Source organism: Suricata suricatta, chromosome 17, assembly GCF_006229205.1.
Source record: "Suricata suricatta isolate VVHF042 chromosome 17, meerkat_22Aug2017_6uvM2_HiC, whole genome shotgun sequence".
NCBI classification, from domain to species: Eukaryota; Metazoa; Chordata; class Mammalia; order Carnivora; family Herpestidae; genus Suricata; species Suricata suricatta.
In genome coordinates, this window is record NC_043716.1 from 5,625,421 (window position 1) to 5,642,812 (window position 17,392).

General features: G+C 45.2%; 1 protein-coding gene across 2 annotated transcripts in view; it reads left to right on the forward strand.

Annotated features, from left to right (window-relative positions):
* Window positions 1–17,392, forward strand: part of MAP2K4 (mitogen-activated protein kinase kinase 4) — a 75,426-nt gene that overhangs the window by 18,736 nt on the left and 39,298 nt on the right. For both annotated transcript variants that reach the window (XM_029927645.1, XM_029927644.1), the window contains exon 3: window positions 10,700–10,819. In XM_029927645.1, the coding sequence (XP_029783505.1) occupies window positions 10,700–10,819 (120 nt within the window). The remainder of the gene's footprint in view (window positions 1–10,699; window positions 10,820–17,392) is intronic.

Below are 17,392 nucleotides of genomic sequence, written 5' to 3' on the forward strand. Positions count from 1 at the left end.
CCACAGTTCTGCCCTTGCCCGAGGAGCGTGGGGTTACATCTGCTCAGTAGGTGGGCCTTCCCGATGCAGGCAGAGCTGTGAAGATGGCAATGTGGCAGTCGGCCACTGTGGACACGTTGCCATTTCTACCAGAAGTTCCATTACTGGGTAATTTCAGTGGGAACTGTGGGGCTCACTGGAGGAGACTCATCATTGTCCTTAAACCTGGGGCTTGCACACTGTTCTGAAAGCACTAGAATGACCTTGACGGAACGGCTTTATGTTTGCAAAGCTCCTTTCGGACAGGGTAGAGCGCTTTGTTAGGCAATTCTACTGAGTGTTGGAAGGCCATGGTGCTAGCATTTGATTTTCCAGATGGCGTGTGGGATGCAGAAGTCATAGCTGTCTGGTTTTGAATTGAGACCGGATTCCAGCGCCTTCCACCCGTCTTTGATCGGCTACGTCATGTAGCTTAATTAAGCAGTCTGTGGTTGCCGGAGCTGTTTTAGGGTATGTCCCTGATGATGCTTGACTGGTGTGGTGTTGCAGATGAAAAGTGCTCACAGAGGTAGGCAGATCCAAGGGCTATGGCAGGGCTGCCCTAAAGTCAGCCTGGGTTTTTGAACTCCCCTGTGTAGCAGGGCTTGGCACCCTTCACTGAGACGTGTTTCTTTTGCTCCTCCTGGTTTTCCTCCATGGGCTCTTTCTGGCGATAGAATTGTATGTAGATCCTATCAGTAATGGAGACAAAATAGCACCATTCTGGCTGATGTAAGGGATAGGAGATGGCAAGCCGTGCCTGCCCGTGTGGGAAGGAAGCTGTGGGGACGTGAGCTCTGAGGAAAGCTTTGGAGTCTGGATCTCAGCCTATGTCGCAGTTTGGAGAAGAACCTGCCTTATCACCCCTCCCTCTAAATGAGGACCATCTGATACACCTCCTGCACGTTTTCTGTCGTTTTTGTCTCACGGTCATGCCCCCAACATTGGTCGTAGGTCCGATTTCCACTCGCATCTCACTTCAGTGTCCTGGGCCCGGAAGCCAGGGCCTGTCACGGATGGTCTTTCTGCCCCGGCAAAAATGTTAGCGCTAAGATCGTGCCCTTTATATGCGGATGACGTCATTTGTAAAGAGGAAGCCGACGACCAAGACACATCCAGCTTGTCCATTAACTTTGCCCTCAGGGCAGCTCTGCCCATGATGTCATAAATCCTTCACAGGTTTTTGGAAGCCATCTCCCCAGGTCTCTGTACGAGGAGGAATTAATTGGGCCCCAGTCTCCTCGGTGAGGAGACTAGGAGGCACTACTGTTAATTAATGAATTTGATTAAGATACAACTGGGAGTTCATTAAATTGATTCTCAAGGCTTGGATGATTTGGCAATTAAGCATTAGTATTCTTTCTTCCTGCTCTAGTAGAAACATGTTTTCCTAGTTTAAAACGATTGATTTAACAGGCGGTTATTATTTGTCACTCTTTGACATGAAAACCAGTTCTGCCTCTGTGATCAGCATCCCAAATACTTAGCTTTTTTAACTGGCTTCGGCTAATGTTGCTATCTGCCTTTGACCCCGTCAGTGACAGCAGCACAAGACAGAGACAGGGGGCCTTTCTGTGTTTGATCGATTTAGAACATTCTAGCAGCCAAGCATGAACCTGTGTAGCAGGGATGAGCCTTGCTGCAGCTGTGGAACATAGAATCTTTGTTTTGAACTTCGGAAAATAAAAATGCAGCTCAGAGGGAGGGGGTAATAGCACAGTGAGGTGCTGCTGTGGTTTCTGGGGTTTTCTACCTTTGTATGGGAACTGATTTCTGGACATGGCTGCCGGGAAAACAGCGTGTTTGTACAGATCACAATGTGAGGATCCACTGGGGCACTCAGGGGTCTGAGAGCGACCCTCTCTTTTGTCCCCTACACCACTGATTTGGGTTGCTGACTGTTGCAGCTCCCCCTTCATATTTTACCCACAGACACTAAGCCTGCGAGGAGGGTCCTTTTTTTTTGTAATATATTTTTAGAAAATGTTTGTTTATTTTTGAGAGAGACAGAGTGTGAGCATAGGAGGGGCAGAGACAGATGGAAACACAGAACCCAAGCAGCTCCAGGCTCTGAGCTGTCAGCAGAGCCCGATGCGGGACTTGAACTCATGAACCATGAGATCATGGCATGAACCGACGTTGGACGCTTAACCGACTGAGCCACCCAGGTGCCCCTGGAGGAGGGTTCTTTACAAGGAACGCTTAACCAACGAAATGCATTTATGGTGTAGCAGTATTGGTGTTTGAAGATTCCAGGAACGGGACACATTTTCGAAATATCATCACAGCTCTATTAAGATGATCCTTGTCCTTTTCCTCCTTTGATTTTATTTAAAAAATTTTTTTAATGTCTTATTTATTATTGAGAGATGGAGAAACAGCATGTGAGTGGGGGAGGGGCAGAGACGGGGAGACACAGAATCCAAAGCAGGCTCTGGGCTCCCAGCTGTCAGCACAGAGCCCGACACGGGACTTGAACCCATGAACCCATGAGATCGTGACCTGAGCCGAAGTCGGATGCTCAACCGACTGAGCCCCTCAGCGCCCCACACCTTCGATTTCAAATGGAAAGGTTCCCATGGAGAGGAGTTCCACCTAAGACCCCACATGATCTGTTTGCTCACGGATCGGTTCTGAGACTTCTGAGCGCGTGATGCTCATCACCGTCCGCTCTGGCACAGAAGGTCAGCACAGGGAGCTTGGGTTTCGTGTCCTGGGAGTGGTTGGCTGGCTGTTCATCATATCGCTCTGGTCAGAATTTGGCAGTTTCTTTTTTCTTTTCCTCCCCTCCCCTCTCCTCTACTTTCCTTTCCTTTCCTTTTTTTGGCTGTTGAAATGCAGAATGCTCATGCTTTTGGTAACCTTAGTTGGTGATGAGTGCATATGTGTAGGAGTGAGCAACGGTCACGGACATTGGAGTTTCGGCTTCCTGCAAGTGATCGCAGATCCTGCACCACTTTGCCAAAGTGTGTACCTTCTGGTGTTCTGGGTTGGGTTGGTGACAAACTGAAAGCGATACTTTGCCATGTTAATGGCCAAAATGTTAATAACTGACATCGTTTTATCTGAAGTCAGATTATCTTTAAAAAAAATTTCTTTTTAATGTTTATTTTTGAGACAGAGACTGGGTGTGAGCAGGACAGGGGCAGAGAGAGGGAGACACAGAATCCAAAGCAGGCTCTAGGCTCTAAGCTGGCAACACAGAGCCAGACACGGGGCTCGAACCCACAAACCATGAGATCATGACCTGAGTCAAGTCAAACGCTCAACCGACTGAGCCACTCAGGTGCCCATGTCATCAGATTGTCTTAACACCCAGATGATCTTCGAAGCTATCCACTCATTCCTCATATAGTGATTGAGCCCATTTCCTTGCAAAGTCTCATATCCGTGCCCTAGTTTATCACTGGGGAGCTCACTTCTCTTTCCCTTTTAAATACTCGTACTTTATTCATAACTTACTCTAGGTAAGATGAACACGTGCAGCAGGGGTATGGGTCACTGACCTTACTCTTAACGACCTTGTACTGCTCTTCGGACCCTCCGCTGAGCCCTGTAAAAACCTGACAAGAATTTGTCATGTGACAATTTGGGAATTTATCTTCTGGGGACTAGAATTAATTACCTCCTTTCTCCTGTTTCCCCTCATCTCTCCCCCCCCCCCCGTATTTTCTCCATTTCAAAACAAAAATAAGAAAAGAGTATCAGTTAGAATTGATGGATATTTGGTAAGTTTATTTGACTGTGTTGTTATTTCAGGTCTCTCTTTCTAAAAGTTTGTTCCTGGACTCCTCAGTTCTCCATTCCTGATCGGTTTGCAGATGATTTGTATCTTTTTTGTCTGGAATGACCCAGGCCTAGGAACTACCATCTGTCACACCCCTTGGGGAGCTGCTGTTTGGTTTTTTTTTGTTTTTTTTAATGGTTTTTATTTTTGAGAGAGAGAGAGAGCGCAAGCAGGCGAGGGGCAGAGAGAGAGGGAGACACAGAATCCGAAGCAGGCTCCAGGCTCTGGGCTCCAGGCCTGGGCTTGAACCCACGAACCGTAAGATCATGACCTGAGCCGAAGCTGGACACTTAACCAGCTGAGCCCCCCAGGCGCCCCGGGGAGCTGCTGTTTTTAATCAAGAGCATATAGGACCTGTCATCAGTCTCGCTTCATTTGAAGTCTTCTGAGAATATGATGAGCTCTTTCCCCTTCTCTGAGCAGGAATGGGATCGGGTGACCCAGAGGCCTCCCCCCAGCACACACACACACACACGCATTGTCCGAGAGATGGAGTTTGTCACCTCGTCGATAGCCTTCTCTTCCAGCTTGAGTTGGTAGGAAGAACCCGTGTCACAGGCCACAGGCACGCGGACTGGGTCGTTTCGAGGCAAGCCTGGCCTCTCTAGCCAGCAAGACCTTTGAGAACTCTGACGTGGAGGTGCAAGGGTTTACTCGAGTCAGAGGGCGAGAGCATCCCTGAGCTGCTGGAGGACCTGCCCTGGGGGCCTTCTCATTGCACTTCCCCTGCGGCTGGTCCCTTAGCCTCTGTGTCATCAGCCTTTCCCCTCTTGTCCTCGCCCTCCGAGCCGCCTCCCAGAACAGCAGTTGGACCAGCATCACAGCCTCCCCTGCCCTTCTCCTTGTGCCCTCTGACCCCTGAACGCGAGTGTAGGCAAGGAAGGAGCCTCAGACCCCAGTGCGGTCCTCACATCGTTAAGGGCGGAAGGCACTTTCTCGGAGAGTTTCCCTCCATCCACTTTGCTTCTCTGCCCTCCCCATCCCCCGCTCGTTCAGCGAGTGTAGTTTTTTAATAGTTCCCACAATCCCTTTACATTATAACAGCCGGTCTTAATCTACTGGGAAGTTCTTCCTCATTACTGCTGTTGGTTCTGTCCCTCGTCATTCGTCCCTGATGGGGAGGTCGGGCTGGCAGGGCCTGGAGTCCCTGTGTGTGAATCGGGTCCGTGCGAAGGTGCATTTAGAGGCCATCTGGACCTGCACCACATGGAAATAGCGCTCACTGTCCGTGAAGGAGTGTTCATGCCTTGCGTTCAGGTACTCACACACTGAGGCCTTCCAGGTGAAGGCCATGTGTAAGCCGTCTGCGGTTAAATTTCCCCGACGACTTCCAGTCGCCACGTTGCCCAGGAAGAAGGAAGGTGACCTTTCGGCAGCTTCTGGGTATTTCTGTCTGCGTGGGTTGGCACTGTCCTCCACGTGGACATTGCTGTGTTTTAGGCACAAGCTAGGGGCGAGCAGGAGGGTAATTTCTGACCGGAGACTTTAGCTCGTCCTGTGGAAGCTGCTAACTCTGTCACGCGGCCTTGTTCCCGTGCTCCCGCCAGGGGCATGAGCTGGAGTGATGGTTTTAGGAACGTGACGCTCTGTGGACTCTTTTACTTTTTAGCTGGGTAAGAACCACGTACAACACTAACAGTCATAAAAATGGAGAGCTGGCCGTTCAGTGCATCCCTTTTCTGGGTCACTGGAAGACTTTTCTTTGGAATCATTTTGGCATTACCGCTCTGTAGCTATGTGCTGATTTATTGGCCTTTGCCTGCTTTTGTTTTAAGTATCAAACAACCTCGAATACAAATTTAGACGACAATTTTTGAAATATATTTTAGCGGCACCTGGGGGGCTCAGTCGGTTGAGCGTCTGACTTCGGCTCAGGTCATGATCTTGCGGTTTGTGAGTTCGAGCCCCTGCATCGTGCTCTGTGCTGACAGCTCGGAGCTTGGAGCTGCTTCAGATTCTGTGTCTTCCTCTCTCTCTGCCCCTTCTCTGTTCACACACTCTCTCTCAAAAAAAAAATAAACATTAAAAAAATTTTTTTTAACTTCAAGTATCTAGCTGTCTTCGCTGTGGAAGACCATGTGTTTCATGTAGGGTAGTCCTTCTTGTTTGGGTGTTAAGTGTCCTCTCTACACTTCGTTCCGAATAAGGTAAAGCTTATAATAGTTTGAAAATAACTTCACTATTGGAAAAGCACGGTGGCTTGCTAAGTACAGTTTAGTTTGTCCTGAGAGTGTGCAATAATTTAAGTCAGGTTATGGAAATAGTGACAACAAAAGGAGCTCAATAATGAAGAGATGAGTGATTTTAGTGAATTCTGATATTTGTTTAAAAATGAAACTTTTAAAATATACCTAACGTTCCTGAGATGATTTTCTTAAATGTTTTGTGGTTTTGAGTTAGCTTTTCAACCCTATTTTTTAAAAATGTTTATTTATTTATTTATTTTTTGAGAGAGAGAGCAAGCGAGCATGAGTGGGGGCAGGTCAGAGAGAGAGGGAGACACAGAATCCAAAACAGATTCCAAGCTCTGAGCTGTCAGCACAGAGCTTGACGCAGGGCTCGAACTCACAAACTGGGTGACCTGAGCCGAAGTCAGATGCTTAACTGATTGAGCCATCCAGGCGCCCCTTTTCAACCCTAATATTTATTGGCGGGGGTTGGAGGGTAGGGAGGTTTTCTGAACTCAGGTAAACTTCAGTCTTATCTCTCTCTTTTTTTTTAAAGCTTATTTATTATGAGAGAGTGAGCACGTGAGCAGAGGAATGTCGGAGAGAGAGGGAGAGAGAGAATCCCGAGCAGGCCCTGTGCTGCCACTGCAGAGCCCAACATGGGACTCAAACCCACGAACCATGAGAGCATGCCCTGAGCTGAAATCAGGAGTGGGACGTTCAATGAACCGAGCTGCCCAAGCACCCCTGTCTCTTCAATTTATGGCATAAATGAATGTTTTCTGTGATTCAAGACATTTGTCAAAACATATGATTTTTGAACATTCTAATTAGGGGAGATTTTTACATATAAATTGGCAACACCTTTGTTTTCCATCCCCTTCCATTCTGAGAAGCCCCCCCTCCTTAATTCGATGATCTAATTGGCTTTCTGAAACAACCCCCAAATCAGGCATCATTCCATGTGGCAGCGGGAGGGGAGCTCCCAAGGACTGTCTGCTGAAGGGAAGGAAGTTCGTTCATGTCTTCTGTTTTCCGCGACTGTTCTCCCAAGTATTTGAGCAGCTTGGCTGTGCTTTTCTCCAGTGGTAGAAGTCTTACGTATTCATGGTGTTTTGTTTTGTTAGAAAAGCTGTCTTGTCGTGACTCTTATTATTAAGCGTTCTCTCATTGATTATTGTTAGTCATTGTTAAGTATTCTCCAACTTGAACAATTATTGAATCATTGAGTTAAAATAATTAATTCGAAGCAACTGCTATTGTAGGTGTGTGTTTGTGGTTAATTCCTCTTTTTGAGTCCTTTAGGCCTTTTGAATGAGCTTATTTTCTGAAGTATTCTCATATAACAAATGTTGCAATATAGTCCTAAAACTCATGTGTAAGTCGGAGTTCGCTCTACTTTCTCTGTCCCTAACAATCCCGACAGGGTCCCAGCAGCTGCTCTCCGACCAATGCCTGCCCCTGGGACCCGAAGCTCAGGGAGCGGGAAGAGGTGTCCGTCCTTTGACCGGCATCCAGGAATGGAATCGATTTCCTGGTCAGCCGGCAGGCCATGCAGCAGCCCCGTGTTCTGTTTTGTACCAGTGGTGACATTGACGAATAGTTTTCAGATGAATAGATTTTGCTGCCACGCTGATGAGCTCAGATGTTAGAGCTGGGCCAGGAGCCCTCTCCATTCTGGTTCTCGGGAATCCTGTCCAGTCCGATGCCAGGACTTCGGCGAGTCCTCCAGTCCATGTGGGAGTGTGCGTCCTGGCTGTAGCTACAGAAGTATTTTTAGAAATTGGTCCTCACGAGTCAGGTAGGGGTGCCTGGGGGGCTCACTCAGTTAAGTGACTTCGGCTCAGGTCATGATCTCACAGCCTGTGGGCTTGAGCCCCACATCAGGCTCTGTGCTGACAGCTCAGAGTCTGGAGCCTGCTTCCGATTCTGTGTCTCCCTCTCTCTCTGCCCCTTCCGCAGCTCGCACTCTGTCTCTCTCCCTCTCTCTCAAAAATAAACAAACATTTAAAAAAAAGTCAGTCAGTGATAGTAACTCTTGAGGTTTTGGCTGTAATGTGATTCTAGTAGTCGAAATGCAAACATTTGTACAGATGGAAACTTAGAAAACCGTATAAACAGCTCAGGGAAAGAATCTAGCAAAGAAGACATCTTTTACAGTAGCGTCTTATAAGTGTGAGTGTGAGTGTGTTTATACTTGTCCATATATCCATACAGGCAAAAACAGAAAAAAGTTTTTAAACCTGTAGGGAGAATCCTTTTGTTGATGGAAATCTCCCCAGAGTATCATTTCCTTTTTCTTCCCCCATTTGTCTCTGATTACCAGCTCTTTGTACTTTAAATATTAAAAAATTGTCTTCCCAAATGAGTATTTTCACAGCTATCCTTTTAAAGTTTTTTTTTTTTTTTTTTTTTTTTTAAGAAATCTCTACGCCCAATGTGGGGATCGAACTCACAACCCTGAGATCAGGAGCCGCACGCTCCTCCTACTGAGCCAGCCAGCTGCCTTATTATTTTTTTTTAAACAGGAATAAAATGTGATTAAAATGTTTCTAGAATTATCCATGTCATCGTTTCAGTCTACTAACAAATTACATCTCTGGGCTATTTTGACTGTTTACAAATATACTTTGTGAGCAAACATCCTGATGTTGATTTAAAAAAAGATATTAATCCCCGAACTATGATCATCTACTCAATAGTCTATAAAATATAGAAATGAGAGAAAGGAAGGGAAATTTTTTACTTTTACAAGTGTCAGTATTATTTTGTCATTGTTTTTCATTCTTCTTATTGACTTATTTCTTGTTTATCTGGCCGGTTGATATCCAGTGTAGAAGTTTTAAATAAACCAGTATTTACAAGATGGATGGGAGTTGGTAAATTTTATTTGGTATCATACAAGTACTGTAGATAGTGGGTTATAAATTTTAAGCAGCACAATGAAATTTGTTTGTATTTGGAATAAATGGAATGTCTCATTTCGCGGGGAGAGAGGAAAACGGAGGTTCCTTCTACAACTGCTTATTGTCATGTTACATGGAATACGTCTTTTGTATCTCTCTGTGCCTCTGGCTTCTCTTCTGTAAAATGGGCTCAACATTTAATTGGCTGCCTTCCTCCCTTCCAAGAACATTGAGGACAGATACCCTGAAGTCTTGGGAAGACAAAATGCCACCTTGTGTGTTTTTTGATAATCTAACTTGGCTTGTAAGTATGGACTATACGTTGTACAGAGTGACGCGGTGTGACCTTGTGAACTCCTTTATGAGAAAACAGTTGTTTGCATGCCTTGATGTTGAACTATAACTTCATTATTCATGTTTTACACCTTCTGAACTTGATTCTTTCCTGTCTCGCTAGTGCGGTGGAAACTGTCCCTCAGAGTGTCTCCGTGTATGGTACCGTTCCGTGGTGGGAGGTGGGGGCGCTAAATTTTCCAGGCAGCCTTTTAGAATTCGGCAGAGAAGTCCGTACAGGTGGGTCAGGGATATACCTCAGGTCTGCCGAGTGCTGGGAAGAGGACCTCATCAGTTTAGGGACAAAGAGTCCTCTCTTTTCTTTGTGTTGTGTGTGTTTTTAAATTTTTTTATTTATTTTTGGGAGAGGAAGAGAGACAGCATGAGCAGGGGAGGGTCAGAGGGAGAGACACAGAATCTGAAGACAGGCTCCAAGCTCTGAGCTGTCAGCACAGAGCCTGATGTGGGCCTTGAACCCACACAAACCGGGAGATCATGACCTGAGCCGAAGCCAAACACTTAACCGACTGAGTTATCCAGACGCCCCTGTTTTTTCATTTTCAGATTTTTCTTCTATACATTCTTACCACCCTGCATTCTGACTCCTGGAGTGGAGAGTCAGGTAGAACTTTTTTCCCCCAATATTTATTTCTGAGAGAGAGAGAGTGAGCACATGAGGGGACAAGGGGCAGAGAGAGAGGGAGACAGAATCTGAAGCGGCTCCAGGCTCTGAGCTGTCAGCACAGAGCCCGACATGGGGCTCGAACTCAATGAACCATGAGATCATAACCTGAGCTGAAGTCAGACGCTTAACTGATGGAGCCACCCAGGCGCCCCCAAACCTTTTGTTCTTAATGCACAGAAAGTGTGGCAAAGGGGGACCATTGCAGTCTAGGATTTGGGGGCAGGGGCTGGAGTCTCTGAGCTGCCCCCGCACTGACTCTCATTTTGACCTCTTCTGGACACCTTTTCCAGCTCTGACGAATGGGGATGCAATGGTTTTGGGGTGCCAGGGAGAAGGCTGTTTTTAACTCGAATGCCTATATATTCCATATAGTTCTGAAATGGGGAATAAAGGTGTCTGTGAAGCTCATGATGATTCACACAAGAACTACTTGAAGTCTAGCTCATTGTGGTTTTCTTTATATTTGCATGTGAGGGTTAATTTTCACTGCTTAGAAACTTTGGTCTATAACATCCAATGTCATCAGTGGATGCTTGTGGTTAAAAAGCCTTATGTCCTTTAAAGAAATCCCTAAGTGCTATTTTGCTTAAAAAATAAGTAAAATAAAATCTCCTAAGTACTATTTTGGTTTTCTGTGATAACAATTGTTCTTGTAAAGTTTAAGGAAGATGATAATTTTTTATGTCTGGTTAGCATTTATGACGTTTGCTTAGAAATTTTCAGTCTTGTTGTGGTTGCGGTTGTTCTCAGGTTTCTAAAGTTGTTTTCTGTTTTTATGACATCTTTTGTCATTCTTTTCCAGAGAATTCGGTCAACAGTGGATGAAAAAGAACAAAAACAACTTCTTATGGATCTGGACGTAGTGATGCGCAGTAGTGACTGCCCGTACATTGTTCAGTTTTATGGTGCACTCTTCAGAGAGGTAGGAGCAAACACTTTGGGGTTTGAGCCGACAAATAAATATCTAATTGGAATAAATAAGAGCATGGCAGGCTGAGGCTCTGATTTTCAGTTAATTGCCATACATTAGCAATAAGATAATTTCTCAATATTTAATATATAACTGGGAAAATCTGCATGTTAATTTCCAGCACTCATTGTTCCTTAGTTAATGGATGAATCTCATACTTTATATATATGTTTACGGCTGTCATTTGTGAATCCCATATTTTCTTTCTTATAATTGCTGTTCTTTAAGAACCTAGCAAATCAGCCGACTCTGAATGTTACCCCTCTGCTATAGGTTAAGTTCTTTCTCTTCTTGACTGAACTTCTTTGGTGTTCCCCGCCGCCCCCCTTTTAAAAAACCTTAATTTATTTCTGTCATCAGCTGTATCTGCATTTAATGTAAGCATTTATTCGTCCTTCTCTAGAGCCCTCAGTACAACCCAGGTGGAAATAAACAGGTACAATAGACGTTCTTTCATCGAATCTGGTTATCCGGAGGTTTTTGTTAGAAACTGCACAGTCCTGGATGGTCCGGGGTTCATGTGTCTTCTTATGACCTCTGGTTATTTTGTGTTCTGACGAAGGTTGCACTCCTGTCATTCCTAGTCCTCTCACTGCCTGACGTAGGGAAGGGAGTTAGGGCTTAGGGTCGTGGGGAGTCCTGGAGTGGGCTTGAATCGGGTACTTTCTGGTGGCCTGGACAGTCCTCAGCCACTTGTCATATTTAGGTGGGTGAGTAGGACTTCAACTGAATGACCCTTAAGAACTTTTTTTTAATATGTATTTTTGACAGACAGAGCACAAGTGGGGGAGGGGTAGAGAGAGCGGGAGACAGAATCCGAAGCAGGTGCCAGGCTCCAAGCTGTCAGCGCAGAGCCCGACAGAGGGGGCTCGTGAACCGGGAGCCCATGACCTGAGCTGAAGTCAGACGCCTAACTGACTGTTAAGCCCCCCGGGCGTCCTGAACCCTTAGGCACTTTTAATACTCTCTCTATAATCATTCTCATGTTTTAAACGTCTATTTTCAGAGAGAGGGAGTATGAGAGAGCGTGTGTGAGCCAGGGTGGGGGGCAGAGAGAGAAAGGAAGAGAGAGCATCTCAAGCAGGCTCGGTGCTGTGAACGCAAAGGGTTTGGGGGTTTGAACTCACGAGCCATGAGATGGTGACCTGAGCCAAAGTCAAGAGTTGGACGCTCAACCCACTGAGCCACTCAGGCACCCCAATACCATTTTCATTTTGAAAATGTTAGGACGAGCTGGGGGGGTCGTTATGAGCCGGTGAGGAGCCCCCAGCCCCTTCTTTCTGGGACTGATCGCAAAGTGTGTATGTAGCCTGGGGGTTTGTTGAGGTTCCAGACTTAAAAAATACTGTGTTGTGAAACAGCACTGACTGTAGCACTGAGTGGAAATATATTCGATCTTGTCATTGGAGAGGTGAGTCCATTGATTCCCCCCTCAATCCCGACATTTGTATTTCTCTGTTTTTCTGTGCTCTTAACGGGGAGCCCGGTGAGGGGAAGCATCCTGCTTTATGATGGCACCTGATGCTCTGTTGAATCGCTGATTCCTCACTGTTAAGTCTAGGTGCATGCAGGTTCTTTCCACTCCTGTCCCTGTTCTTTTTATAACTCAAATATTCGTTTTTGTGGCCGATACACTGAATTTGTTAGCTTTCTTCATCACGGCATGTCGGCAGTGCGCCGCAACGGTGCACATCGAGTGTTCGGGAACACCCCAGTGTCCTGGACCTACGTGTTATGTAATGTGCTGTTTGTAAGGTCACAGGTCTGGAGCTTTCTTCCTGTCACCCGAGGTTCCTGCCCTCTCTTCCTCCCTTCTTCCCCCAGACTGTGGATTTATTCTTCAGAATCACTAAATCCTCTGGCCATTTTACTCCTCTGATCTTACGTAGGACAGAGTTACTTAGGGACTCGACTAGGTGTTCTGTCCTGACCGGGTTCCACGTCTGCTTCCCCAGGGCTGTATTTGGTGCCACTCTGGACTCCCACCGGCTCGGGCCAAGCTGTGGTTCACGCCCAGAGTGCTGCCACACGCCAGGCTATTTCCCGTGGCCGCTGTTCGTCACCCCTGTAAGCCACACTTTGGTGTATAGCCCCCGCCTACCCAGTGTGGCTGTCTGGCTTTATGGAGAGAAGGCAGAGTGATACCCATGATTACCGAGTGTCAGGAACAACACAGAAAAGCTTGGGATGGGATCTGAGCAGTATCCTCATCTTTTCTTGCCAACAGCTGGGAAATTCAGTGTTACATCTCAGGGAGGCTGCAGGGAGCTGAGGAGTGCAGCTGCAAACACAAGCAGCTATGGAATATTCTAGAGTTTTCACTTACATTCTCTTGGTACCAGTCTCAAAGGGTTCAGGGGCATTATCCCCTTTGTCCAAAGAGGAGGCTGGGGTTTGAGGACTGATTTGATGGGCATCACATAGCCATGAAGTGATAGAGATGGGACTTCATGGGCAAAAATCTCCCTGTTCTTTGTTTTATGGAGCAAGTGGTCCAGGGATGAGGAACTTTCAGCTTTGTTTAAAAAAACAATCTACTGGGTGGCTTAGTCAGTTGAGCATCCGACTTCAGCTCAGGTCATGATCTCATGGTTCGTGAGTTCAAGCCCCACGTCGGGCTCTGTGCTGACAGCTCAGAGCCTGGAGCCTGCTTCAGATTCTGTGTCTCCCTCTCTCTCTGGCCCCTCCCCTGCTCATGCTCTGTCTCCCTCTCTCTCTCCCTCTCTCTCAAAAATAATTAAACGTTAAAAAAAATTAAAAAGCAATCTACTTTTTCACATAGCTACAGATTTTGAGTATGATCAGGTGAAGGCTTAGGAACTATACAATTAAGTTGTATAAAGTCCCAAACCGACCCAGTAGGCTGATTGCCAACTTCCCTTCACCCCCACCACCAGGAAGTAATAGGGACTTTCTGAATAATACAAAATGAAATTTGGAAGCAAAATTCTGGAAAATGAATTCTGGAAGGAATGCGTAGGTGAGTGTGTTTCCTGATGTGCCAAAGGTTAAAATTTCAAACAGGTTAAATAAGGGTTTCACGGGAGCATTTTTCTTAAGAGAGGGATCACCTAAGAGGAACTTTTCGGTGATGTGACCTTTCCAATAACAGACACACAATTCTGGGTTATGAAGGGAACGAGCAGAAGTGAGCGGATGCCGTCTGGACTCCTTCCCTGACTGCCGCTCTGAGGAAGACAAATGGCTCTTAGCTCCGTCACCTCGAGGAACCCGCCAGCACATTGCATTTCATGACTTGTACGCCCAGCAGGCTATCGGTTCATGGTCTGGCTCAGTCAGCCGCCAGTCAGTGAGCTGCAAGATGGTCGTGTTCTTCTTGCAGCTCCTGCGTGGAGCGTCGCCATGCGTTAGGTGATAGTTGAGCCTCTGAAAGTTCCATAGCTTCACGCAGACACTGAATGAATAATATTTCATACTGAAGTTCCTAACTCAGTTTTTTGTCATCATCTCTGACCATTTGCACTTGTTTCTGTGATGGAACTGAACTCAAATAAAAAGCCCAAAGTACAGCTTGGGTGTGATGTCGACACATTACTAAGACACCCGTTTTCCATGGGATTCTCAACTCGTTTTCACACTTCGTAGACAGGAAAACAAAGAGCTTGACAGTGTTGAGTAATAGACGTGACTTTTAGCCTGTAGTTTGCATACGGGTCTGCACCTACCATTTACCTTATCAACGCTAAAACCCAAAATCACTTAAAAAATGTCCTTTAACTTGAATTTTCACGATTCAGTGCATAGAAATTCTTACTTTCGGTAACTTTTGAGGTTGGAGAAATTCTAGATTGAGAAATACTATTCTGAATGACTTGTGATCATAGAAGCTCATTGGATTATATAGAAGGCAGTGCTGTTGGCTGAATTTCATCTCCTCTCCCGTTCTCTCCGTGCTACTGTTCATGTTCTTCCCTTTCCTTCTCCCTTGTGAGTTTTAAGTGCAGCTCTATGGGGATGAAATGGACGTGCAATAAAGTGCGCAGTTTCATGTGTGTTAACGGGTGTATTTCCCTGTAGAATTATCACTGTAATAGAGATGATGGACAGTTCAGGGGGCACCTGGGTGGCACTCGGTTAAGCGTCCAACTCTTGATTTCTGCTCAGCTCATGATCTCATGGTTTGTGAGTTCGAGCCCCATGTTGGGCTCTGTGCTGACAGTGTGGAGCCTGCTTGGGATTCTCTCTCTCCCTCTCCCTGCCCCCCCCCCCCACCGCCTCTTCCCTGCTCTCTCTTTCTCTCACAATAATTAAACATAAAAAGAAAAAAAAAGATAATGGACATTTCCATCACTCACATATTTCCTTGTGCCCTGTATGTAATGCACGAGTCCCTTCTGCCACTGTGCATCTTTCTGCCACTATAGATGAGCGTGCCTTTTCTAGAATTCTGCGTGAGTGGAATCCTACAGGATGTATGTGTTCTTTTCCTTCACTCCGCATAATTATTTGCGACTCCTGTTGTGGTGTGTGGTAATAGTTTGTTCCCTTTTTTTGCTGAGTAGTGAAAGCGGTCCTCCATTGTGGGGATACACCACGGTTGTTTTACCCCTTTACCTGCTGAGGGACTTTTAGATTGCCTCTGGTTTTCGTCTGTTACAAATAATGCTGTGAGCATCTGTGTACAAGTCTGTGAGGGGACCTATGCTTTCCTGTCCTTTGGGGGGAAAGAAATACCTGGGAGTCAAACGGCTGGATCACACAGTAGGTGAATGTTTGACTTTTTGAAACTGTTTTACAAAGTAGGTGTTCTGTTTTCAACCTTCGACAGTAATGTATGAATGAGAGTTCTCTTTCTTCCACATCTTTTCCACCTCTTGGGATGGTCTGTCTTTCTAATTTTTAGCCCATTCTAACTGGTATATACTGGAATCTCATTGTGTTTTGTTTATTTGTTTGTTTGTTTCTAATTTTTTTAATGTTTATTTTTGAGAGAGAGAGAGAGAGAGAGAAACAAGAGTGTGAGCAGAGGAGGGGCAGAGAGAGGGAGACACAGAATCTGAAGCAGGCTCCAGACTCTGAGCTGTCAGCACAGATCCTGACTCTGGGCTTGAACTCACCAACTGTGAGATCATGACCTGAGCCAGTCAAAAGCTTAACTACTTAACCGACTAAGCCACCCAGGTGTCCCAGTATCTCATTATGTTTTAAATTTGCGCTTAAAAAATTTTTTTTTAATATCTTTATTTTATTTTGAGAGAGAGAGAGAGAGAGAGAGAGAGAGCGAGCGAGCAGGGGAGGGGCAGAGAGAGGGAGACACAGAATCCTAAGTAGGCTCCAGGCCTGATGCAGGGCTTGAAACCACAGACTGTGAGATCATGACCTGAGCTAAAGTTGGACACTTAACCGACTGAGCTACCTAGGTGCCTCTAAATTTGCATTTCTTTAGTGGCTAATGGTGTTGAACAGCCTTTCACATGATTGTTTGCCAACTTATATCTCATCTGATGAAGTTCTCTTCCAACTTTTGTCCATTTTTTGAAAAACTTGTTTTTTTATTTCTTACTAAGTTTTGGGAGTTAAAAAAAATGTATTCTGGATATAGGTTTACTATCAGATATATGATTGCAAATATTTGCTCCCTCATCTGTGACTTAGCCATTATACTTATAATGGCATTTTTTTTTTTTTTTGAGGGTGAAGGTTTTTAATTTTGATGTGGGCCAATTTGTTAGTTTTTAAAAAAATGTATTGGAATTGCACTAAATCTATAGAGGTCAATTGGAGGAATATCAATATTTTAATGACATTCAGTCTAATGATTCACTAGGTTGGTATTTTCCTTAATTTATTTACATTAATTTTTCCCAGCACTATTTATAAGTTTTACTTTATAGCCCTATCACTTTTTTTTGTTGAATTTATTTTTTTTTTTATGCTTTAATAAGTGATATTTTAAAGAAATTTGTCTCCTCTTGTTTGGTGACTGATATAAAGAAATACAGTTGATTTCTGTTTATTTATCTTGGCTACCCTAACCTTGTTAAACTCACTGGTGAGTGTTGGTAGCTTTTTGTAGACTCCCTCACAGTCTCTGTGTAGATTATCATGTTGTCTGTGAACAAAGAGAGTTTACTTCTTTGCAATCTGGGCTGCATTTCTTTCTGTATTTCTCTTTTTTTTTTTTTGAATTTATTTATTAATTTTTTTAATAAATAGTTTATTGTCAAATTGATTTCCATACAACACCCAGTGCTCTTCCCCACAAGTGCCCTCCACCATCACCACCACCTCTTTCCCCCCTCCCCCTTCCCCTTCAACCCTCAGTTTGTTTTCAGTATTCAATAGTCTCTCAAGTTTTGCGTCCCTCTCTCCCCCCAGCTCTCTTTCCCTCTTCCCCTCCCCCTGGTCCTCCATTAGGTTTCTCCTGTTAGACCTATGAGTGCAAACATATGTTATCTGACCTCTGCCTGACTTATTTCACTTAGCATGACACCCTTGAGGTCCATACACTTTGCTACAAATGGCCATATTTCATTATTTCTCATTGCCATGTAATACTCCATT